General features: G+C 46.1%; 2 protein-coding genes and 1 pseudogene across 9 annotated transcripts in view; all 3 read left to right on the top strand.

The window, feature by feature from the left end:
- The window catches only part of sorcs2 (sortilin-related VPS10 domain containing receptor 2), a 64,450-nt gene extending 51,491 nt beyond the window's left edge, over window positions 1–12,959 (top strand). For 3 of the 8 annotated variants that reach the window (XM_061763876.1, XM_061763875.1, XM_061763881.1), the window contains 22 exons: window positions 79–197; window positions 327–416; window positions 2,038–2,217; window positions 2,309–2,455; window positions 2,882–2,984; window positions 3,087–3,163; window positions 3,478–3,569; window positions 3,935–4,042; window positions 4,832–4,952; window positions 5,022–5,155; window positions 5,239–5,358; window positions 5,901–6,072; window positions 6,737–6,923; window positions 7,221–7,354; window positions 7,430–7,553; window positions 7,631–7,743; window positions 7,910–8,032; window positions 8,342–8,441; window positions 8,522–8,569; window positions 9,457–9,556; window positions 10,444–10,730; window positions 11,427–12,959. In XM_061763876.1, the coding sequence (XP_061619860.1) occupies window positions 79–197; window positions 327–416; window positions 2,038–2,217; window positions 2,309–2,455; window positions 2,882–2,984; window positions 3,087–3,163; window positions 3,478–3,569; window positions 3,935–4,042; window positions 4,832–4,952; window positions 5,022–5,155; window positions 5,239–5,358; window positions 5,901–6,072; window positions 6,737–6,923; window positions 7,221–7,354; window positions 7,430–7,553; window positions 7,631–7,743; window positions 7,910–8,032; window positions 8,342–8,441; window positions 8,522–8,569; window positions 9,457–9,556; window positions 10,444–10,702 (2,651 nt within the window). In that variant the 3' untranslated portion in view covers window positions 10,703–10,730; window positions 11,427–12,959. The remainder of the gene's footprint in view (window positions 1–78; window positions 198–326; window positions 417–2,037; window positions 2,218–2,308; window positions 2,456–2,881; window positions 2,985–3,086; window positions 3,164–3,477; window positions 3,570–3,934; window positions 4,043–4,831; window positions 4,953–5,021; window positions 5,156–5,238; window positions 5,359–5,900; window positions 6,073–6,736; window positions 6,924–7,220; window positions 7,355–7,429; window positions 7,554–7,630; window positions 7,744–7,909; window positions 8,033–8,341; window positions 8,442–8,521; window positions 8,570–9,456; window positions 9,557–10,443; window positions 10,731–11,426) is intronic. The other 5 variants (XM_061763877.1, XM_061763882.1, XM_061763878.1 and 2 more) reach the window with 5 other exon arrangements.
- A 913-nt stretch (window positions 12,960–13,872) lies between these two features.
- On the top strand, window positions 13,873–15,449 carry LOC133472830 (intraflagellar transport protein 57 homolog; annotated as a pseudogene).
- Window positions 15,450–15,894: 445 nt separating this feature from the next.
- Window positions 15,895–23,610, top strand: LOC133472327 (equilibrative nucleoside transporter 2). Its single transcript, XM_061762943.1, has 13 exons — window positions 15,895–16,169; window positions 17,013–17,073; window positions 17,152–17,233; window positions 17,721–17,869; window positions 18,695–18,834; window positions 18,911–19,045; window positions 19,153–19,250; window positions 19,377–19,446; window positions 20,140–20,339; window positions 20,975–21,098; window positions 21,162–21,247; window positions 21,759–21,958; window positions 22,182–23,610. Exons 2-13 carry the CDS (start codon window positions 17,039–17,041, stop codon window positions 22,291–22,293), a joined length of 1,431 nt encoding a protein of 476 aa, XP_061618927.1. The 5' UTR covers window positions 15,895–16,169; window positions 17,013–17,038; the 3' UTR covers window positions 22,294–23,610.
- Window positions 23,611–23,841: the final 231 nt, after the last annotated feature.

Raw genomic sequence — 23,841 nt, 5'->3', positions numbered from 1 at the left:
CAGGCCAAAAAAAACAACAACAACATCAAACGGCAAGGTTTGACACGATGACTTACACTTTGGAATGTGTCATTGCAGGTTACCTGTACGTCACCTGTCTCATCCAGAACTGCTCCGACAAAATGGTGACCGCTCAGTTCTTGGGTAAAATCGACCACAATTCTCTGTCGGTGCAGGGCGACTACATTTTTGTCAAGGTAAAGCACGCAACCGAAACAAAACGTCCGGTTCTGTCAAAAAGAAAAAGTCTTGCGCGATCCGATGGGAATGTGAGTACAGCTGCATGTGTTTTTTTATGTATACGACGACTTGTGTGTTTTTCCCAGGTGACCACAGGGAATCGCACCAAGCACTACGTGTCGTATCGACGCAACGAGTTTGTCCAGATGAAGTTTCCCAAGTATGCCTTGCCAAAGGTAACGGAAATGGATTCTTTGTCTTTAAATGAATGGGTTCTCGAAATGAAAAATGATTTTGATCTTACACAACTCGAGTGTTTTTACGTGGAAACACATATTTTCCAGAACGAAAGGCATAATATTTCGAGAATTTGTATTTTTGAAATCCACTTGTGAAACTATAACCTCCCTTGTCGAAGTTCATGATAATGTTCCGACTTAAAAATCCAGATAGATTCCGATTTTATCCTGACAAACTGCGTCTTTGTTAGTGTAAAGATTCCGACCTTTATTTATTTATTTTTTTTATTTTTTATTTTATAAATACGACATAATTGTCACTATTTCATTTCACTTTTCTTCCTCTACAAAATATGAACTTCATTCCGTTTTGTCTTTCGCGGGTTTCCTCGCCTACAAAGTTTGAGACCCCCGCCCCCCCCCCCCGCTTTAAAGAGAAAGAAATGAGTGCATTTTTCACTTTTAAAAATGCCGATTATTGGCAGAAAAGTGCAGCCCTCATAACAAAGATTGTTGCGACGCACTGGATTTACTGAGCTTCGGCCGAGTTTATGAGTTCTCAGCCCAGTTGGGAGCGAAGGCGCCGGCTTTTACGAGATTGAATTCCATCTCACCTCTTTGCCGGGCAGCTTCCTCGCCGGCCGTGTTTCGCCGTATTGATTGCATTGATCGGAGAATGCCGCACAGACAGGCGCCGCACCGTCGTGTTGTCGACCGTCTTCCCCCACAAGATCTCGGATTTTGAAGCGATTGTTATTTTTAGTTTTTTTTTCATTGAAATGAACGCAAATTCCAGCCTCACCCCGCCCGAAAAACACATTTTTGTAATGTGCTTTTTTAATGGAAAATAGCATTCTATACTATTGTAGTTTATAAAAACATAGCGTAATAACAGAATTCAAAAGAAGTCAAGAACTAAACAGTTTGTGCATCCTGATTACTTCATTGTGGCTCCTTCTGGTGGGCGTGACTTGGCTGCCACTAGGGGGCAGTACAGTCAAGCAGACCCAAACAAAGAAGACTTGCACAACTACTATAAGTGACTCAGTCAGCTGCAGGAATAATCGTTTTTCACAGATGATGAATAACATTTGCCTGTGAGTATTGTGATTATCGTCTGTCTACGTGTTGATGCAGTCAAAGCAAAAACTCATGTTTACGTTTTTAAAAAGTGTCTTTTAATGTTTAACCGTGTTTAAATATTGTGTGAGGGATAAATGATTTCATTTCTCAATGACCTTTAGCATCTCAGCGCCGCATGTGCTAAAGAAGCGTTTCCCCGTTTCGTGCAAGAATCAAGCGAGAGCGTTTTCCACTGGCCGCTAAACGGCAATTGAACGGCGTGAGTCGGGCTTGGACGCGCCGCGGCGGGGGAGCGCTTGATGCCGCCGCGCAAGCCTGAGTACCGTTAAAGTGCGCCGATTGAATGCAGCGCGAGGGGAAACGACTTTGAGCCAATCACTGCCATTGACATGCTGTCAGGCCTTCGATTGGCTTTCACCGCAATACACAAACAATGCACAATGTGAGGCATTTGTGTTTATAGACCATAGCTGTTCTGTGGAACAATAACGTGGCTTTTGATTTCATCTCCCCTTGACTCGGACCCGCTCTCCAGGATGTTCACATAGTGAGCACGGACGAGCAGCAGGTCTTCCTGGCGCTGCAGGAGTGGTACCAGACGGACACGTACAACTTGTACCAGTCGGACCCGCAGGGGGTCTACTACTCGGTCGTCCTGGAAAACGTCCGGAGCACCAGGCAGCCCGAGGACGTGGTCCTCATCGACATCCTGGAGGTGCGGGAACGTCCCGACTGGTCTCAGCGAGTCCAAGTTTTTTTTTGTTTTTGTTTTTTTTTTTTTAATTCATACAACGTTTTAAATGCAGGTGCGTGGGATCAAAGGCGTCTTCCTGGCCAATCAGCGGGTGGACGGCAAGGTGAGAACGGTCATCACCTACAACAAAGGACGAGATTGGCAGCCCCTGACCCCGCCCACCACCAACATGAACGGCAAAACCATCACCTGCAAAGCGGTAATGGCGCGCGTCACGTCACGTTATCGTGCACCAAACGCGCTGTTATTATGACGTCAATTTTCGCCGTAATGAATGAAAAGGAGACTTTTTCCAAATTGAACTCATCCTGCCATATTTCACAACTTATTCAACCCGTTAACATTTTTGAACCGTCCAGCGTTCAAACCATTCCAACTTCAAAATGTTCCGCTCATTCAATTCGGGACATCTGTCATTCATAATGAGCCCGAATTTCCCACATTTTCACAGTAAATGGATCAAATTAAGAGACATTTTACATATTTCCCAACCGATCCCAACCGTGATCCGACTTCAAGTCTCGCGTTCCGCATTTCGGCGGTCCAATGAATTGCACAGCATTTCACTTCATCTTCAGTCTGCAGAAAGTGCATTTTCTCCTCACTTATTCCGTCCTCCTTCCAGCCGGACTGCCACCTCCACCTGCACCTGCGCTGGGCAGACAACCCTTACGTGTCCGGTACCGTCCACACCAAAGATTCTGCTCCGGGTCTCATCATGGGAGCAGGTCCGTTTCCCACCTTTTTTGTTTTTTGCCCACCCTGTGACTGGACTATGTTTTTCTTCCCAGGCTGCCTTATAGCCTTATGTGCAAATTGTTTTCCTTCAGGTAACCTTGGCTCCAAGCTGGTGGAGTACAAAGAAGAAATGTACATCACGTCTGACTGCGGGAAGACATGGAGACAGGTACGTCCCCATCGATCCTCCGCACACTCGTCGGCAGAACTGGAAAAAGTACTCCCACTCTGTACTTCAATAGAAGTACGGCCCGGCTTTTATCCCAACAACATGTTCCCGTCGCTTTGCTAATGTGAACTGGCTAAAAAGGAAATATGCTAAATGAGCCAGTAGCTGCCCTGAATGTGTTTTTTTGAAAACGTCATAGCATTTTGTCACGTCCCACCACTCGTCGTCGGAGATGGGACTCGCATATTTGATGATCCCAACTCATTAAGACGCCCCCAAATGAGAATATTCAGTGCACCGTGTCTCCTTTCAAGGTTCTGGAGGAGGAGCATCACATCCTCTACCTTGACCACGGCGGGGTGATTGTGGCCATCAAGGACACTTCCATTCCACTCAAAATACTCAAGTAAGCGTTCTTGACCCGCAGTGACAAAGAAGTGAGACTTGCTTTTGGATGGCACTGCACATTATGTATTTAAAACAACAAAACCTTCGCCTAGCGTAGCTTAATGCTAACACATAATGGGAAACGCCATGGATGAGCTATCGAATAGCAGCTATGTGGCGATGTTATTAACACTTTGAGCAACGGATATTTGAACACAAATGGATCAGCAACACATACCCGCAGGTTTATATACTTTATCCTCTGTGGAAAAAAACAACAATATTACTGCAACTTACTGAGAACTTTTTTTTTTTTTTCTGCATGAATTTTGTGTCGGTTGGTCAATATTTTAGCTCGGGGATAACATATGCGTTCCGCACCAGGTTCAGTATCGACGAGGGACGCACGTGGGCGGTCCACAACTTCACCAGCACCTCCGTCTTCGTCGACGGACTCCTGAGCGAGCCGGGAGACGAGACCCTGGTGATGACGTAAGTCCGCCGCATCAAATGAAAAAAAATACGCTATTCTTGAATTGAAAAATATGTATTTTTCTTCTCCAGAAAAAAATATGATTCCTGTAATACAACTTTTGTTCTGTAAAAAAATGGAAAAAAAATGTGGGGTTTTTTTGTTTGTTTGTTTTTTTTATTATTCATGCAGGGCTGTCCGATTTATGTGACGATACATCCCACTCATCCCAAAGGTTTTAATTGGCCCAAAGCCAAGACGGGAAGTCATTGCTGGTCAATAGTGATAGATCGAAAAGGGGTGAAAGGCTCGATGGTCGCGGCGGTGTGTAATCCATGCATAATGGATCCACCGCTTCACACTGATACTAATTCTCATCCCGAGCGGAAAATGAGGTTTGACGCCTTGTGCTTGAACCTCCAGACCATCCCTTTTCCACTCTCGCCGCCTCACGCCGTTTGCTTGTTACGTGCGGCCGAGGAGACGCACACGCGCCACTCTCATCCCGTCAATTCCCGCTCCGTCTGCCGGCATCCAATTTCTCGCCATTCTTTCCCCGGCGAAGCCTTTGTCCCGTCCAACCCTCCGAGGCTCCTTTCCATTCGGGAGCTCGGCCACGTTGAGAAAGCAATTACAGTGGTACCTCGACTTCGGGGTTTTATTTGTTCTGTGGATATAAAAAGTCTACACACCCCTGTTCAAGTCCAGTCGCCAAGCCGATTTGGGTTTCATACCCCAACCCTTTTTTCCCGGCGATTTCAAGAGTCTGTACGTTAACACGGCAAGCGCGTGTGCTCGTTTGTGCGCAGAGTGTTCGGCCACATCAGCTACAGGTCCGACTGGGAACTGGTCAAAGTGGACTTCCGGCAGTCGTTCCCTCGCCAGTGTGCGGAGGACGACTACGAGTCGTGGCAGCTCACAGACCTGCAGGTAACGCGCGTGCGCGCGCACACACACACACACACACACGAAGTCTCACTTGTCATTGTCGCCTGTCAGGGTGAAAAGTGCATCATGGGCCAGGAGCAGACTTTCCGGAGGAGGAAGGACACCGCGTTCTGTGTCAAAGGCAAGAGCTACACCTCGGCTCTCGGGACTAAACCCTGCCAGTGCACCGAGCGGGACTTCAACTGGTGAGCCCGTTGCGAGCGGAACTGTCGATGAGGACGCAAGGCTTGATTTTTGTGCCTTTTTTGTTGGCGCGCGGCGTGTGCAGCGACTACGGCTTCGAGCGATCCCGCGCAGCGAGCGGACGATGCTTTGCTGACTTTTGGCACCTTCCGGACTCGCCGCCGGAAAACTGCCAACCGGGACGAACCTTCGAGTCGAGCACTGGGTCTGTACAAAACACGGAAACGTGTCTTGTTCTTCTGGTCTACCACATCGTAGAGACCAGTGGCGGTCCTCCAGTAGGGACTGACCCGACTTAATCCACATCCTAAAACCATTACTATCACGTTTTAATTATAGAAAACAACCATACAATATCAACAAAAATCCAATATAACAGCACACAACTACCTACATCGCCTGGAGCAGGTCACAGTCAATATTTAATAACATGGCAAAAACAATGTAAATAATATGCATCAAACTCACTCACTCAAACTTGGATTGCTCCAACCAACCAATCAGAGGACAGAAAAATGCTGACGTGATTGTGGGCCGGCTCGCTGGCCCTTGGAGGATGAATGTGAAATCTGATTGGTTCAAGAAACAGTCCCATTGCCAATATAGTTGAAGTTACCTGTGCCAGCGCTACGGATTCTGTAGTCCCTGGGCAGATTAGATTGGCATGTCAACACATAGAGGCTGAAATCTGATTGGCCAAACTGAAATGAAATGACTACAATAAACCGTTCCTTTTTTCTCCCCCAGGTACCGCAAGGTGGTCTCAAATGTGTGCGAGGGGGGCCTGAACAAGGAGCAAAGCGCCAAACAAAGCAACTGCCCTCTGCTGCCTCCTAGAGGACTACAAGTGGGCATCAAAGGGCAGATGCTGGCTGTGGCACCGGGTGATGACGTCACATTCATAGTGCACCAGGAGGAGGTAAATTTGCATGAACCGCTTTTCTTTCCCTTAATTCGTCATGTGTTCAGATGAGCACCCCCACTGGGCCATTCCAGAAATGGAGAACAATTTTGGCCCAACCATCACATGTCCAATTTTTAGGAGATATTTTGTCATGTATTTTGCTGTGTTTGGCGCAACCCCCGATTATTAATTCTGATACTCAGACCATAAAGACCATAATACAGAATAAATCCTCTACAATAAAGAAAGTTCAATTGTGATTGAATACTAATTTTAGTGTTAATCTAATTACAATAATTGCAAATCAATGCTAATGTTAGCATTTTTACTCGAGCGTATATGCTAGCTGGTCAGTAACAAACTTGCCTATATAATATATTCATTATTTGAGTGACATACTCCCTTACAGCTAAAAACCTTGAAAGAAGATGAAAAATAAAAGCAACGACAGAGCAATTAGCTTGATGTCATTTCTGCTGAGTCATGTCACTCACTTTTTTTCTCTTCCTCGAGATGTCTAAAAAGGTTTTAGTAAAACGTTTTCGTGTCTGTTGGGACACAACTTCAGTGCAGAATTACTCGTATTTAAAATGCCTGCCAAAACAATATTATTAGGGATTTTTAATAAAATCAGAAAATGTCTTCCAATTCTGAAATAACTCCCGTGATCTTCGCCCAGGGCGACACGAGCAGCACCAAGTACCAAGTGGACCTGGGCGACGGCTTTCGGGCCATTTACCGGAACCTGACGGTGACAGATGAACCCATCCAGCACCGCTACGAGAATCCGGGAGTTTACAAAGTGTCCGTGCGGGCGGAGAATGCGGCGGGTCACGACGAGGCCAGCATGTACATCCAGGTCACAGGTCAGGAAAATGCAAACAATGTACAAATGCAAACAATGTCCTCTGGCGGCCTCTAGTGGCGCCGAGACACAGTGCATACATCTGTATACTGTAGTCACCCCTTGCTGTTGTGTAAATGCTTCTATAAGTCGATATATTTTAAACCGTAAACCATTTCAAACTCTTCTTCCATGAGCCTAACGAAATAATGACTTCCTGAAATGCACTGGAAAACGCTGGCCCTTCACTGAGTTTCGGCCGTCTGATTCTGACCCACGTCAACGTCCACACTCCCAATTTTTGAATGTTAATTCACAGCACCTCTGCAAGAGGTTCACCTGGAAGTGATCCCCATCGCCGGGAGAAACCACCAGGTCAACCTGACGGCCGTCGTCCTTCCCGCCGAGGCCAACCTGACCGTCTTCTACTGGTGGATCGGAGACAGCTTGCAGGTAAATACTCCTCGGAAAAGATTGAGAAAAAAAAACATTTTGGAGTCGCTAACGTCACACGCAACTGTCACGCAGCCAACGTTGACTCTGCGCAACAGCATGCTGACCAGTTTCCCGGAGGCGGGCCAGATTTCAGTCAGCGTCCAGGCCTCCAACGGGAGGTCCATGGTGAAGGATACCAGGATGGTCCACGTCTACGGTAACGGGCCTTCTTCGCCCTCCACTATGTTGACCCACGAGAGTTTTTGGTCCAAACGCGCGTCCTACCCTTGGCAGAAAACTTCCACGTTATCCCTCTGAGCTTCAGCGGGCACCTGGACCGCCTCAATCCCAACATTCCGGAGTGGCGAGAGGACGTGGGTCAGGTCGTCACCAAGACACTCGCCAAGGTAAATGACGCTGAGCCTTGTTTAGTTAAACAACACACATTTCCAGTAATTGTGTCACTGGCATTGAAATGATAAACAAGGATACTTTTTTTGTTGTTATCAGCAAATGATCTTCAGACCAAATGACAGCTTGATTTTGTTTCTTGGTGTATATTCCACACCTCAGGTCACAGGTGTCCCCGAGGATTCCCTGGTTACCGTGGTGAAGGCGGGCATCCCCACCGCCGCAGACCTGTACGTCCTCCCGATGGAGAGCGCGCCAGCAAAGAAAAGCGTCTTTCAGGATAAGGTAAACATCTTCACATTTGGACTTTTCAGTGTACGCAAAATGAGCACGAAGTACAGTTCCGTTGTATTTAACTTTTTGGTCAATATATTTGTAGATAAACTTTTTAAACTAATTCACTGCCATTGACGGCTTTAGAAGTCAAATATCCATGTTAACTGGGAGGGCTGGCAGCGAATGATTTAATTAATAAAACCTGTCTTCTAGTCTTGATGGTAGCACTTCGAGAGCGAAATATTTTTTTAGGTGGAAGTGGACAAGTTTGAGAACCACTGTTCAACTGGTTAGTAGTTAATATTTTGTGGTCCACAGCGTATCCCGGCCATCATGCAAGCCTTCAAAGTCAACAACGTCAGCTTTGTGGTGCGAGGCGGTCTCCAGGTTCTGGTGCTGCCAGCGGACCCAAACGCAGGTATGAGTTTACACCTGCGATCCCCGTTGAAAGCAACATAGCTTTTGTTTTAATGGCAAATCATTGGTTTATCTCCAAAGGGCTAGGTCTAAATGCTGTTGACTCCACAGCCACAGCAACAGAAATCGGTGCGTTCGTCAAGTCTTACTTCTGCCCCCTTTCCTCTTGGGGAACTTCAGATTTCACCTTTTATTTCCTTCCCTGGTTTCCTAGCAACCCCTCGGATTACCCTTCGCTTCATTGTGAATGCTGAGAGACGCCTTTGGTTATTTGCAACTCGAGATTGTTTCCAAAACATCCCTGATGGCAGTGATTGCCAACCACAAATTAAAATGATACAATTTGTCCTCATTTAGGGGGGTCCAAACGGTTTCCGCTCAGTTTTTAAAAGATGCTAAAGACAATTGAATGTGCTGTAGGTCAACATATGCCAAGCAGTTAAGCATACCATTTACTTAATTGCATTACAATATATAGCCTTCCCTCATTTATCACAGGGGTGATGTTCCAGAGGCTCCCATGATGGGTAAAAATCCACAATATAAAAAAAGCCCCGTAGTTTAAGACAACAAATTCTTCCCCCACATTACTGAAACACATTTACACACACTTGGGGGAGGCTGGAACGGATTAATAGCCTTTGCATTCATTTCAAAAGGGAATGATGATTTGAGATCAAATGTTTTGAGGTACGAACGTGGTCACCGAACGAATTCAAACTCATTTCTCAAGGCAAGGCTGAATGCGACTGGCTCAATCAAGGTTGGGAAACATTGTTCGTGGAAGCCACCAAGGGGCGTATTTGCAGTGTCTGGGATTTGTTGGTATGCAATTTTGCGCTTCTCTAGGCATTCACATGCTTTTGTAGAGGCTTCACTGCTACTTTCTCGATTGTTACCCTGGATTTGTACCTCAAGCTCTCCCGCAACTTCTTTTTCAACTGTTTCAACGTCCGCTTTGTCCTTATGGCTGCTTTATGATTATTTATTTATTTTTTATCTTGTCATCACGGCAGGTCACGGAGCTGCCGGCGGTCCCGGCGTCTGGGCCGTCGCCGTCATTTTTCTTGTCAGCATCGCGGCCACGGCCTCTTTTATCCTCTACAAGTTCAAGAGGTGGGTGTCGTGCCGGAGAGCGTATCCGCCGTCAAATTGCGCTGGTGAGCAGAGCCGGCCCAAGACCCAAGCCAACCCGGCACCTGCTTAGGGTCCCACAAGAGCAATTCTTCGTCCACCATATTTTTACGTTGATTCGAGACCTATTTATTCAACTTGGTATGAGTTTGTTATGACACAATTGATCAATCACAATGATAGAGGGTCCCAACATGCAATTTTGCTTGGCGCCCCATGGACATGGGTCGGCTCTGCTTGCGTATATCATCTCACAATGACATGAATGAAATAGAAACAAAACAAGATTGAAATAATTAACATATATAGAACAGTGAAACGCTGAACTGCCTAGTCTTTATCTTCTACTCAATAGCTGTGTTGATCTCAAATCCAAAGCGATGCGACGCCGCCATCTATAGGCACCTGTTATTCGTTACAGGGGTTTACAAACTTGAATTTCACAGACGAGCTGGGCGAGACTGTCTTCCACGCCGACCCGGTGAAAAACGTACTTGACAAATACATTGGATGGCGGTGGTAAACGGTTGGATTCCGGTTGACGAATATAAACGTCTATGGCAGGGAATGAGTTGATGACGCAGCATCCCATCCAGTTGATTTGTCTGCATACTGTCAAAACCCATATAATAGTCACCGCTTAAAAATCCACGCTTTCGTGATGGTAGCGATGACTCGCATTGTGGCGGGGGGGCACTGCATGTTGGGAGTGCGTGCCTTGTTTTCAGCCACCAGCAGCACCTCCTTGCTCGCAGCAGCCCTGACACCAAAAAAAGTCACTTGAATGAAACCAGTGCAAAAAAATAAAAAATAAAATAGAGCCCCCTCTTACAAACCCCCCTCCCCACCCAAAAAAAAAAATCCTGCAGTCCTTGGCTCAGGACTGAGGAGGTCTATCCCCCGCTGTTTTTCAGGAAGCTGCCGGGCAGCCGCAGCGTCTACGCCCAGATGCACAACGAGAAGGAGCAGGAGATGACCAGTCCCGTCAACCACAGCGAGGACACGCAGCACATCATCCAGGGCGAGGAGTTCATCGACGACGACCTGGACTCACAGACGCTAGGTAATGCGAGAGGTAGCCCAACCTTCCGGTCCCTCATACGGACGACCACTAACCACTGCTACTAAACACCGCGCCGCTAAAACACACGCCAAGGTACTTTTTCCATTTGTCCTTGTAACTTAAAATTGCTTCATTTTCATGTTAATCATCAAACCTTTTGTGGAATACATGGTTGTAACGTTAGCATTTACCATTGTAATACCATGTAAAGTCATTAATATGTGAATTGTGCTGAAAATTGGAAATGTTTACGTAGGGCTGGGTGATATGGCCTCAAAATGAAATCATCACAAAAATCCAATTTAAAAGTTTATTTTAATCCAAAAAGCAAATGGCAGTGACAAACAAGCTTTGAAACTTGTTTTTGTCTGGCAGGTTTTTTTTGGACAAGCATTTGCCTCAACTTGCACAGAAATAAAAACAGAAAAAAATCTTTGTACAGATAATATGAAAATGAGTATTACTTTGGCGCAATCTTGTGACATCTTGGTGTCAAGGAACTACGTTGAAGTGAGTTGAGGACCATCATTTAGATAAAAGCTGTGGTTTGCCGCCATCTTGTGGCATCTATTGGGGAATTCCAAACTTTTTAGTGGGGCATCGATTACTCGCACATTTTGGCTATTTGCTCTGGTGTTCACGCTAAGCATGACTTTTTTTTCAACACTTTAAATGTGAAACAATATAAAATGCCCAATCGCCCAGCCCTATTTTATATATATATATATATATACATTAGCTTTCTTTGAGCATGGCTCATCATTCCTGTCCCCTTCCTCTTGTTGCTAGGCAACCATTCAGGTGTGGTCCTGAGTGTCGACTCCAGAGAACTCCACAGTTACCTGAGCAGCTGATTGCTGCCATGGCGACGGCTCTCGCCAACACAGGGATTTCACTCCGCCTTCCTCCTCCTAACCGGACTCCGCCCCCCGCCCTACACACACACACATACCCCCCGACCCTTGTTGGCATCCTCACTTCCAAACTGGGAGATGGATACCCCCTTTCAAACGGGGGCAGCCAGTAGTTCCAACCTCCTCCCCTCCTTGATCATTAACAGAAGTCAAAATGGACTTGTTGATGAAGATTGGCATCACGCAGGGAATGTCTCGTATTTTTTTGCTCAATCGGCCTATATTAGGCCCAGCGCGCAGTGGAAAAGGTTTGATGTAAATGTGTAAATCTGAATGTCCACTTTGTTTCACTTGGGTGTTTTACACGTGTGTTCTTGTTCTTGTTGTTGTTTGTGTTGTTGTTGTTTTTTTTTTTTTTTTTCAAGGTGTCCTTCTTGCAGTGGCGGGCTATGCATTTGGTACAGTGAGGAACCATCAATATTAGTCATAAAACACAATGAAATAGTGCGCAACTGTGGCACGTACGTCATCGGGAGCAGTTCGCAATCACAATGGTGAATGCTCTGGGCAAATTAGATTGACATGGCAACACAGAGAGGCTGGAATCTGATTGGACAAAAAAAAAAAATATGACATCCAAACACAAGGAAGCAGTGCAGCTAAGAGAAATGCTTTGAAATGAAGACTGTCGGGAATACGTGTCATGAAATAGTGAGTAAATGTAGGTCAGTGCTTCTGAGATGGCCCGCCGCTGCCTTTTTGGGTTGGACAAAGCACTTCCTTCTTCACATGTATTTTATTTTCCACTTAGTCATGTTTTTGTGTGGGACAGACTGGGACTAACGTCAACCAATTTTGATACAATTGCAGTGAATACGATGAATATGGTTATTTTTGATACACGCGTTGTCATATATCTCTGGAGACACTTTTTGGAAAACTCTCCACTGTGTGTGGCTGCACTAATGGTGTTAAGACTTTCTGGTCAAATGTATTGGGACACCTCCAGGAAATTAAAAAAAAAAAAAAATGGCAAGAAATTGATCGCTACCGCTCCTCTGCGAAGACTTTCTACAAGATTTTGATGGATTGTAATTTCTAATTGATGAGTTGCGGCAGTGGGTGTCCCAACACTTTTGATAGCAGAGGAGTTGACTCAATTTCATGTTTGTGTACATATTTTTTTCTGCTTGCCCTTTGTTTCTTTAGTGGTGTGTCATTGCCCCATGTAATAAGGGAGCACATGGGGATAATGGACTTCCGGGAAGGATATTCACATGTGATGGCACCGCTGACTTCCAAGCACAGACTCTGCTGTTGTTTTTCCTCCTCCTGGTGATTTGTACAGTTTAAGTCTTCCTTTTTTTTTTTTTTTTTTTTTTTTGCTATTAAAACGATCCAAATGTCCTCATCGGGAAGCACAGAGCACTCTGCCTGGAATAAATCACTCCCAATATAATAATATGCACGTCTGGTGCCTTTCTCTTCTCGGGTGGCTAAGGGCTTCAAGTGCCCTTAATTGAGGGAAATTCTCACCAACTGTGACCTCTTAAAAATACAAATGACTTAAATCCACAGGATTTATGGGGTAAGCGTGGGTCGGGTGACTTTGTTTTATAGGGCGACCCGTTCATTTGGTTCGGTGAACAAGGCCTCAAGCAGCAAAGGTGGGACTACAGTAAGTCACATGTGCAAGTCCGAAGTTTCGAGTCTCAGCTTTTGGTGTTACTGTAAAAAAAAAAAAATGGATTTCCAAAACATTACACACTATTTAGAAAAAGCAGCGTTTGGAAGAGCAAACACGCAAGACTAGTCAAGTCATGAAGTTTGATTGTACAGTGAGTCGAGTCTCATGATTTCCTAAAATTGCCGACTTTCGTCACTCCCAGTTGACACTTAAAACAAAAGCGAATTAAACGTATAATAAAACAGCAAAATGCGAACCCAAATCCATATTTCGTATGATGAAAGGCCACTAGCTTAATGCTAACATATAATGCCAAACGCCAGAGATGGGCTACTGAAAATGAGCATAGATTAACACACACGGAGCAGCAACACATACAAACAGCATACAGCAATACTTACAGGCATATATTCCCTCTGCCCTTTGACCCTCTCTGCCTCTTCTTGCTCTTAATTACGCCGCATCTCTTGCAGTAGAACTTAGTACTGCAAAACCTGGTACTACACAACTCTAAATTCACATTTACGTATGTACTGTGAAGACCCACCCAAAAATCAGTCGCTTACAGGTCTGCGATATAACACCGGCTCTGTACCGTGCAGAACTCAACTGCAATAACCCCAACTAACAAGCACGGTGACATCATAAACAGCAGCCCGCACAATGTTCGCGCACAGAGACGACAAGCACTTTGATGACATCACCGCGGTGCGGCGGCACACCCCTCCACAGAGACGACAACCGCTCTGTGAACATCGCAACAAGGCGACGGCGTGGCCGCTTCCCCGACAGAGATGACAGGCCTTTTCTCCTCTCTTCGATCGGCATCGGTCAAGCGGATCCGTTGTGCGCCGGCTGCACACATGGCCCACCACCGCCGCGGCGACGAGGACGACCGCAGGCCTGGAGCGGCCTACCAGGCGTTTGTGGCTATGGAGCAACTGTTGGACAAGCTGCACATTTTGAACTACCAAGACGAAGTCCTGGCTAAACACAACATGAGGAACTTGTCCAGGCATTACTTTGTGTCCAGTCCCTATCTGGAGTCCAACCCGGGCGAGCAGTTCTACATGTTCACCATCATAGCGGCGTGGCTCATCAACGCAGCGGGGAGGCCGTTCGACGAACGCGTGGAGTACGGCGAACCCAGCGCCACCATGTCGGACATTCTCGCCGAGCTTCGAGCGTTCGGCGTGCGGGTGGACTTCCCGCCCTCCAAACTCTTGTCGGGTTCGGGCGAGTACGTGTGTTTCGTGTTGGACAGGCTAGCCGAGGAGGCGCTCAAGAAAAGAGGCTTCTCCTTCAAGAGCCCGAAGTACCCGACGGAAGACTCGGAAGAACCGTTTGCGGTGGAAGAAGACATCGAACTTAACGTCGACGAGGAGGCGATCGAGGAGCCGGAGGACGAGGAGGAGGAGCACGCCCTGGACCTGGAGGCCTTAAAATTACGATGCGCTCACCCCGAAGCCAAGGCCTCCTGTGTCAACACGGAGATCTTGCAGTCCAAGGTGGACGCGGCGGAATGGTACCTGGAAGTGGAGCGAGTCCTCCCGCAACTCAGAGTCACCGTCAAGAACGACAAGGACTGGAGGATCCACGTGGAGCAGATGCACCGGCACCGGGACGGCATCTCGTCCTCGTTCAAAGAGGCCAAAGGCTACCTGGAGAAGCTTCAGGTGGACATCGGGAAGACATTGGAGAAGGTCCGCAGCCGGGAGAAGTACATCAATAACCAGCTGGAGCACTTGATCCAGGAGTACCGCAGCGCTCAGGCGCAACTGGGCCAGGTCAAGGAACAGTACCGGCGGGCCAGCGAGGGGCTGACGGAGAAGGCGCGCGTCCTGGCCGAGATGGACGACGAGCTGAAGCGGGTGAAGCAGGAGACGGAGGAGCGGAGCAGCAGCATGTCGGACGGAGCGCCGCTCGTCAACATCAAGCGCTGCATGGCCAACCAGAAGCAGGAGATGGTCCAGCTCGACAAAATGATCGCCTGCCAACGTTTGCAGATGAAGAAATCCAACGGCGTACGGAACACGCATGCTGCCGTCTTTACCGAGCAACTGCACTTTTCACACACCTCACACATGTGGACTTGGGATTCTTGAAACGTATCCAAATCCTGACGCAGACAATCTCGAACTTGGTTATTCATTCAGTTTATACAAACTGCTTTTATTTAATTTATTTTTTTAAATCTGGCTACTTACATTACATTAATGTGTATAAACCAGTGTCTCAGACAAAGTTAAGTGGTTATTTTGAACACGTGTAATTTACTTAGTTTGATGTTTAGTTTGACAGTAAACTAATTTTAGATGAGCAATAAACAGCTTAAAGCCTGTTTTGAGGAATTGTTCAATATTTGCCAAGCTGTCGCTCGTTGTGAAGTGAGTTGAGGCCGCTGCCAGCATGCAACGCTCCTGTACCTATTTTTTTTGTTTTTGCTCGCAAGTCAAAGCCAAACATTGTCCGAGCGACAGCACGTATCCTGAATAATTCGTATCTGTAAGCACTGTACTTGGTTGTTTAATTCCACACTTTGTGAGTGAAAGACACAACTATTTGTATGCAGGACATAAAAACCTCATTTTTGTATATGTCCCGTCTGAAAATGGTTTTTAAACACTGCGTAGCCTTGACACGTGACTGACGGTGACCAAACAGGTTGCGTTTTAGCGCGCGATGATGACGCCACGATGACATGCGGTAGAATGTGGCGTCACACCGGAAGTTGTCGAGTCGGAAAGTGCGCCTGGCGCTCGTGGTGCCTTCAGCGGTAGGCGAGAAGAAAAAAGACACCAACAAAACGAGAGCCTTTTGTGCGTTTTGTTTGTATGTGTATGTGCGCTGACATCCAGGCAAAGCAGCAACGGCCGCAAAACGAGGACGCGACCGGAGAACGCAGTTTTGCGGATGCGGTCAGGTCTCCATTTGCGGCGGGAAGCGTACGTATGAGAGGACCGTGAAGTCAGCATCGCCTTTTCTCCCCATGTAAGCGCCTTTACGTTTCTCCGTTAAGCCACGTAACGACAATACAATGGTGACTTTCGTCGTTTTTATCCCCCCCCCCCCCCCCCCCCCCCCCTAATAATAAATCTATGGCGCCCATCCTAATATCGAATGTCGACGCCTTTCAAGATGCCCGCAGCCGACAGGACGTTATTTCATCTTTTGTCGTCAGCGCCCGGCACAACAAGTGTGCAAATAACGACAGTAGCACATCAACTATTATGTCCTATTTGTCAACAAGCGGTGATACGAGCCTCCGCCCGTTGTGTACTGTAACATGAAAAATGACGATTTCACTCATTTGATTAGTTATTCGTAGTTTGAGACGAATATTCGACGCGGGTGAACATGGTCTCTATATGTGGGCCGGAAGTACAATATTCATTTTATTATATATATCCCCCCCGCCCCCCGGTATATCTTCGTTCCTTCCCTCAGCGAGTTTTTAAATTCAAGCATCCTTACAGTCTTCATTTCTTCGCTTTCTGACCTCTTTCCTGCCTCCCCCCTTTTATCCTTTTCTTTCCTGGCATCCTTTCCTTCCCTTCTCTTCTCCCTTCCGTCTGACCTGCTTTTTATTCAATCACCCTTACACCCTTCCTTCCTTTTGTCACACACCTCTTTATTCTTGCACCCTCCCTTCCTTTTGTCACTTAAACCTGCCTTTACTCAACTCTTTCCTTCTACCTCAAAGGAGCACTTTCTTTTCTTCCTTCCTTCCCTCAGACCCACTACTTATTTTGCATTCTTCCCAAGTGTTAAACTAACTTTTTTTTTAATATAATATAATAAATCCTCGCCTTTTCTCGCCTTGTTGTCCATAAGCTTGGCAAGAACATCCCGTCACGACGATGAAGGTACGGAAAGAAGACACGCCTTCGGACTGGTGAGATGGACTTTAACGCGCATTGAATTCGGTCTTCAAAGTTATTCAAGTGTCTCTGTATTGTAAATGATATTACAGGGGCTGCTTGGTGGGAATATGCTTCTTCATCCTGGGCCTGGGAACGCTGCTACCATGGAACTTCTTCATGACCGCATCACTGGTAAAAAGAAAAAGAAATCTCCCCCTGATGTAAAATATGTGCCTTGGCGCAATAAAAGTTGGGAAAGGCCGACTTAACGAACGGGCTTGTCACGCGAGACGGGATTGGAGCAAATGCTTCGGGTATGAGCTACGACCCCGCGCGCGCACACGCACACAGAGCCTCGAAGTGTCTACCATGTGACTGATAAAGGTGAATCATGTGCACACTCGTGATCACACATTGAGGTTTTCCAAGCTCGCCGTCGGCATTTCTTTCTCTTTTTTTTTTTTTTTTTTGTTTTTTTTGTTTGTTTGTTCTATCTGTGTCGCGTGCTCATTCTCGTCCGCAAGTGGCTTTTAGTATTTCTCACCGATTGCGGCGTAGCGTCGTCATCACGAGACGCCGTGAGTTCCGTGCGTTCGTCTGTTCTCCTTTTTGCAAGTTTCGCTGTAACGGCACATTTTCTTTTTTTTGTCCCTCCCCGTGTTTTTCCATCCGTGCGCAGTATTTCCAAGCACGCCTGAACACATCCAACGTCACCACCAACGGCAGCGACGTCAGCGACTACAGCAAGTACTTCAACAGGTGCATGACCCTGCTGTCCCAGCTGCCCCTGCTGCTCTTCACCCTGCTCAACTCCATCCTCTACCAGAGGTCGGCCATTTTACGGGACATCGCTTACCGCGTGTCGCATGCTGCGTCCAACTTTGAATTGTGTTTTATATTTCCGCTACTGGCAAAACGCGGGTTCCTCGTTCGAGAGCGGCGAGCTGTGCACGCGCTGAAACGGTGAACACGTGCATTCAAAAGTTTAGAGACTTTCACATTAAGTTCACCTGGAAAGGTTTTAGTGCAATGTTGCATTTGAAGTTAGAGCATTCATTCATCGGCTTGACTTTTTTTAACATAAAATAAAGACTTTTTTTCTTGGAATAGGACAACATAAAATTAGGACTTTTTTTGTTCACGTTATGACATATTTTGCATTGAAATGTCAACTTATTTCTCTGAACTTTTTTTTTTTGTTTAAATGAATTTATTTTTTTCTCATAAAAGTCCAGAATTATTAACAATTAAGTCACAGCTTTGTTGTCTTAATAGAAGAAATTTCATGGAGGGAAAAAACATTTTTTTCTTCCTCATACAATTTATTCTTTTTCTTGATTAAATTTTAGTCGTAAAATACGACTTTTCCAGCCTAATTTCCACTATGAACTAGAGCGACTGCCCTTTTGCCTGTGGTCAAATAATAAAATAAAATTAAAAAAAATCATTGTAATCTTTTATAAACAATAAAAGAGTCGATGTTCATCTGACAGCAATCTCTCGCCGGCGTCGCTCTTGACGGTTGCGCACATTTGATGCACTTGATGTGCTCACGTGTGCTGTACAAGATGTCATTACAGCTTTCTTTATTATTTTTTATTTTTTTTACCCCCCCCCCCACCCCCCCGGCATGCCCCGCTTGTTTCCCCTCAGGATATCTGAGGTCATACGCATCGCCGGCAGCCTGATTTTCATCCTGCTGCTTTTCGTCTTCACGGCCGTGCTGGTGAAGGTGGACATGGACACCGAGCCCTTCTTCTCCGTCACCATGGCGACCATCTGGTTCATCAACTGTAAGCGGCGACCCGACCGCGGCTCTGCTCGCGCCGAGCGTCGCCCGGCAAATGATATGCGCCGTTGCTCCCGCAGCGTTCGGCGCCGTCCTGCAGGGCAGTCTCTTCGGCCTGGTGGGCATGCTACCCCAGAAGTACAGCGCCATCTTCATGAGCGGGCAGGGCCTCGCCGGCACTTTTGCCGCCATGGCCATGCTGTTAGCCAATGCCAGTAAGCCCCCCCGTACGCACACAAAAATCCCACTGGTTGCCTGGTAACAGAAGAAGAAATGTTAATGAAATCCTCCCAGGCGTTTATGTTTCTGGTTTGTCCCTCAGGTGATGCGGAGTCCAAGTCGGCGGCGCTGGGCTACTTCATCACGCCATGTGTGGGCACGTTGGTCACGCTCTGCTGCTACCTCCTCCTGCCCCGCCTGGTCAGTCGGTATTTGGGGGGGGGGGGGGGGCAGCTTGGCTCGACTCCTTGCGCTGGGACGGCATTTATTTCAAATAAACTATGGAAAGAAATGAATCCAAGTAATCATCTGTGTGCTTGCGTGCAGGAATTTGCTCGCTATTACCTGAAGAGCAGCACCAAATACAAAGCTGGCGCCACAGATGAGCTGCTGACAGGTGCGCGTTTACGGGTATTGAGGGGGATGTACATTTTGAACATGCTTGCCAGTTTTTCAAATTACAAGCAGTCGCTTGGTTGATTTTTAATTTGAAATGTTTTATTTTGTGTCGCGAGTGAGCTTCGGATACGCTTGAGAAGAGGTTGTGGGGGGTGGGAGCGGGCGGGGGGGGGGGGGGGGAATGGAGCAATGAAGCGACTGCAATGCAGTCGCTAATGCAGTTTCAGCCGTTTACGGAACGGGACAAACAGTCAAGCGCACAAATGCAAAATGAGAACACGTGCGAGGAGCGTGGAGGAAACGCTCACACTGAACTAACGAACGAACCCTCATCTGGCCGTTAATATTGATGGGTACTTGGAATGCTTCAAAAAGCCTTTTCCATACATTTCTTCTCCGCAAAAGACGATTTTGTGGCATTATGTCATCTCTCTTCATTTGGAGATTTGTCATGAGGTTGACCTTGAAAGGACCGTGCTCACATTTGTCCGCCTGCGTCCACTTGTGTTGACTTTTCCACTTAAGTCCATGATTGGGCGCCTCACTTACTGTGAAATTCAATCAATTTGAGGGCCATTATCTCGTTAGGCCTCCATTCGTGCGCATGGCGGTGGTCACACAAAGGTGGGGTTTGTTTGACAGTCGCACGCCACACTAACTGCGCGCGTGTGTGTGTGTGTGCGTTGTAAAGCGGAGAGTTCAGCAGCGGACAACGGCAAACTCGGCAGCCACGCAAACGGCTCGGTGGCGGGCGGCCCAAACAAAGACGGCGCCTCCGGGGACGGCGAGGCGGGCGGGTCCCGGCCGCACAGAAGCAAGGAGGCGTTCCTGTCTCTGGAGCAGGTGGAGAAGAAGCAAGGCAAAGCCTCCATCATCCAGGTCTTCAAGAAGGTGAACATCAACGGCGGTGTGACGTTCACACAGTCCAGCCCCCGTATATCGCAAAAGGTTCCAGAAAATCCAGACCCAACCTCAGTTGTTCGACAGTGTTTTGTCGTCATGTTTTCAGTAGTTTATAGAATGAAACGATGAACATAAAGAGCGGCACCTCGGGTTATGAATTGAATTCATTCCATGATCACCCAAAAAGTTTGCAAATCGAGGTCATGTTTCCCATTGAAGTGAATGGAAATGCAATTAATCCGTTCCAGCCCCAAACAAAATTACATTTACCTTTATATTTTGAGGGCTGTGTAGTTAAAATAAATACTGTTGACTATAGAAACAAGTGAAAATGATTGCGGTGTGTTGGCGAGCAAATCTGCGCAATTTCTTTTCGCACCCAAAACGTTTTACATTCTCCATGGTGTGCTATAAATCTGATTTATTATTTTAATAGTAGAAATGGCACAGCTAGCTCGCAGAAGAACACCATCCTTGCGTGTCGTGATCGCTTTCTTTTGCGATCGTAATTACTTGTCTCATAACACTATCGTTTTAAAAAAAAAAAAAAAAAAAGATCACTTAGAAATCTGCAATACTGGCAGGGGTTCCCTTCAGTCAATTATTTGTTGTTTTGTGTGTAGATTTGGGTCATGGCGTTCTCCGTGACGTTCGTGTTCACGGTCACGCTCTCGGTCTTTCCCGCCATCACCGTCGACGTCAAGACGTCATCCCCTGACTTCAGGACGGTGTTACCGGGAAATTGGGGTAAGGATTTCGGAGGCGTGCGTGCGTTTTCCATTGTTGCCAACCGGATCGTTCTTTGCGCAGAGCGCTACTTCATTAACGTCTGCTGCTTCCTGACTTTCAACATCAACGACTGGCTCGGCCGAACGGTCACCACCTTGATACACTGGGTGAGTGAGAAACGATTTATTGATTTAATCCCCCTCCCACCCCCCCATGATATCGTGCTTCATTTTTGTATCAAATTTTCCCTTTTTTAACCGTATAGCTATTTACTCATTTTTTCTGTGTTTTCAAACACATTTACAAAACTACAAAATAAATATGATCTGTATCATGTAGCTTTTCACTGTATTTGTTTCACCACACAGTTTTGTTTTGTCACACAGAATTTGACCAATCAGGTCCAGGTTGAAGAATGAATTGATTTCTTATTTTTCCATTCATTCAACTTATTTTGAAATAATCTCTAAAACAAAGAAACAACAACAACTGTCAGCGAAAGAAATCGATGACGATCGGATTTTTGTGACGAAAAAAAATCTGGCTTTATTTTCAGGCCATATCGCCCAGCCCTCGTTCGAATACATATCCCCCCCCCCCACAAGAAAAAAAAAAAAGCTTGAGGACATTTATTTGTCCTCCATGGAATCCGAGTAAAGAAAATGTTGTCGTCGTCAGCCTCGCAAGGAGTCGCGGCTCTTCCCGCTGCTGGTGGTCTCTCGCGTCGCCTTCGTCCCTCTTCTGATGCTCTGCAACGTCCAGGATCGCTCCCACCTGCCCGTCTACTTCGCCTCCGACATCGTGTTCACCGTCATCATGGCTCTCTTCTCCGTGTCCAGCGGATACTTTGCCTGCCTGTCCATGTCCTACGCGCCGCAGTGAGTCCAAAAGAGCAAAAGCAATTGCGTCGTCATTGTCCGGGAACTCGTAGAAAGTACGGATATCTGTTTTCAAATGTCGGGAGTAAAAGAAAAATCAGTGCTGTACTCAAGTAGATACCTAAGTGGTACTTAGAGTAAGTACAGTAACTACATCCCACCACTGCCAAATTGCCATTTGGCTGACTTTTTTTTTTTTTTTTTTTTTTTTTCTTCTCGTCAGGTTGGTGGAAGCCAAGGATGCGGAGACCGCCGGAACCCTGATGACCTTTTTCTTGGCTCTGGGTCTGTCTATTGGTGCCGCGTTGTCTTTCCCACTCCGGAAGCTCGTGTAGCCTCGCAAACACACACACACACACACACACACATGCAAGCACATTTGAATACAGTGGTATCGTTTTGCACTATAAGCCGTTTTTTTTTTTTTTTTAAACGAGACTGACAGTCAAACACGCAAATCCAAAATGAAAACATTCGCAAGGAGCAACTGTAACACCGTAACTTTATCAAATCAATTTATTTTCATCCTCATTGTTTTTTTTTTTTTTACACTGATCAGTGTTGTTTCTTTTTCTAAATAACTTGTTGTTTTGTGGGGCTGGAATGGATTCAGTCAATTGAGTTACAGGTTTGGTCACAGAACAAATTAAAATCGACAGTCAGGGTACCGCTGTCCATACAATACAATAAGAATAAGGTGCAAGCCCGTTGCTGTTTATGCATACCTTTTTTTTAAATTTCCGTTTGTGATGCTGTTTTCACATGCACACACGTTGATGTACAGAAGGGAATCGGTTTTGTTTTTAGCTCTGTTTTTCGCAGTTTTGTCGGTCTGCGTGTAGTTTTCGAATTTGTCGCACGGATCACGATGAGCTGTTACTGCAAGAGACCATGCATTCATTCATTCACCTTCAGTTCCGCTTATCCTCACTAGGAATGAGGACGAATTCAGTCAGGCTCCCTCCATAGGCCACGACGACGCCACCATGCTGACCTCTTGTGGAGCATGGGCGACAGGTTCATTCGGTTCATGTGGTGGGGAGGCGTGGGGGAACACAACTAAAGTACTTTCCTTCCGCCATCTAGTGGAAAAGCATTTAATTGTTCTGCCTGTCACTATTCGTCTCTGGTATTGATAAACAAAAAGATACATTACTTGTAGTGAGCAAATAAAATATTTTTCTGTCCAATGAAGTAAAATTGGACACTAAGCTGCAATAGTCGTGTTAATATTTAATATGAATAGCATTTTTTTTTTTTTTTAACTGTATGTGAAATGTCAACCAATGTTCATTTTTTTGGTCCTTTTTCTCTGCCAATGCGCCGTGCCTCTCAATACTTTGTTCATGTACATAGAATGGTGTTTTACTTTGCTTGAATGTTTAAGCCTTGCTTTTTTTCAAGTGGGACACAAACAAAACAAAGAAAAAAAGGTTTATTTTTCTGGGGGGGGGGGGGGGGGTGAAGGCCCTTGTGTTAAGCATTTCAGAAGTCAGTTTTTACAAATCCACGTTTACTGCGTCTCTGCTTCAGCACACTTTTAAAATACTTGCCATTGCACTCGCGGTACTGTTTGTGTGTACTTTACATTTTTATTGGACAGAACTTGAGCGTTATACACATGGGAAACCACAATAAAGGGCTTAAAATGGTTCAAGCTTGTGCGTCTGTTGTTGACTCAACACATTGGGTGCCTCCAAAAACTGGGCTTGAGAAAAATGTATTTGCAGAGTGAAATTTGACTTGGCAAGATTTTAAAACCAGTTAACATAGGTAGCCAAAAGTAGTGTATTTTTACACAAAGAATTATAGTATGGTATTTTAAGATAAACCTACTCATAACTAGCAATACAATCTTAAGTTGCACTATGTCCATCTTGTGT

The sequence above is a fragment of the Phyllopteryx taeniolatus genome, chromosome 23, assembly GCF_024500385.1.
Source record: "Phyllopteryx taeniolatus isolate TA_2022b chromosome 23, UOR_Ptae_1.2, whole genome shotgun sequence".
Lineage (NCBI taxonomy): Eukaryota > Metazoa > Chordata > Actinopteri > Syngnathiformes > Syngnathidae > Phyllopteryx > Phyllopteryx taeniolatus.
Note: the sequence above shows the minus strand (reverse complement) of the source record. Positions and strands in the feature narration are given on the sequence as shown.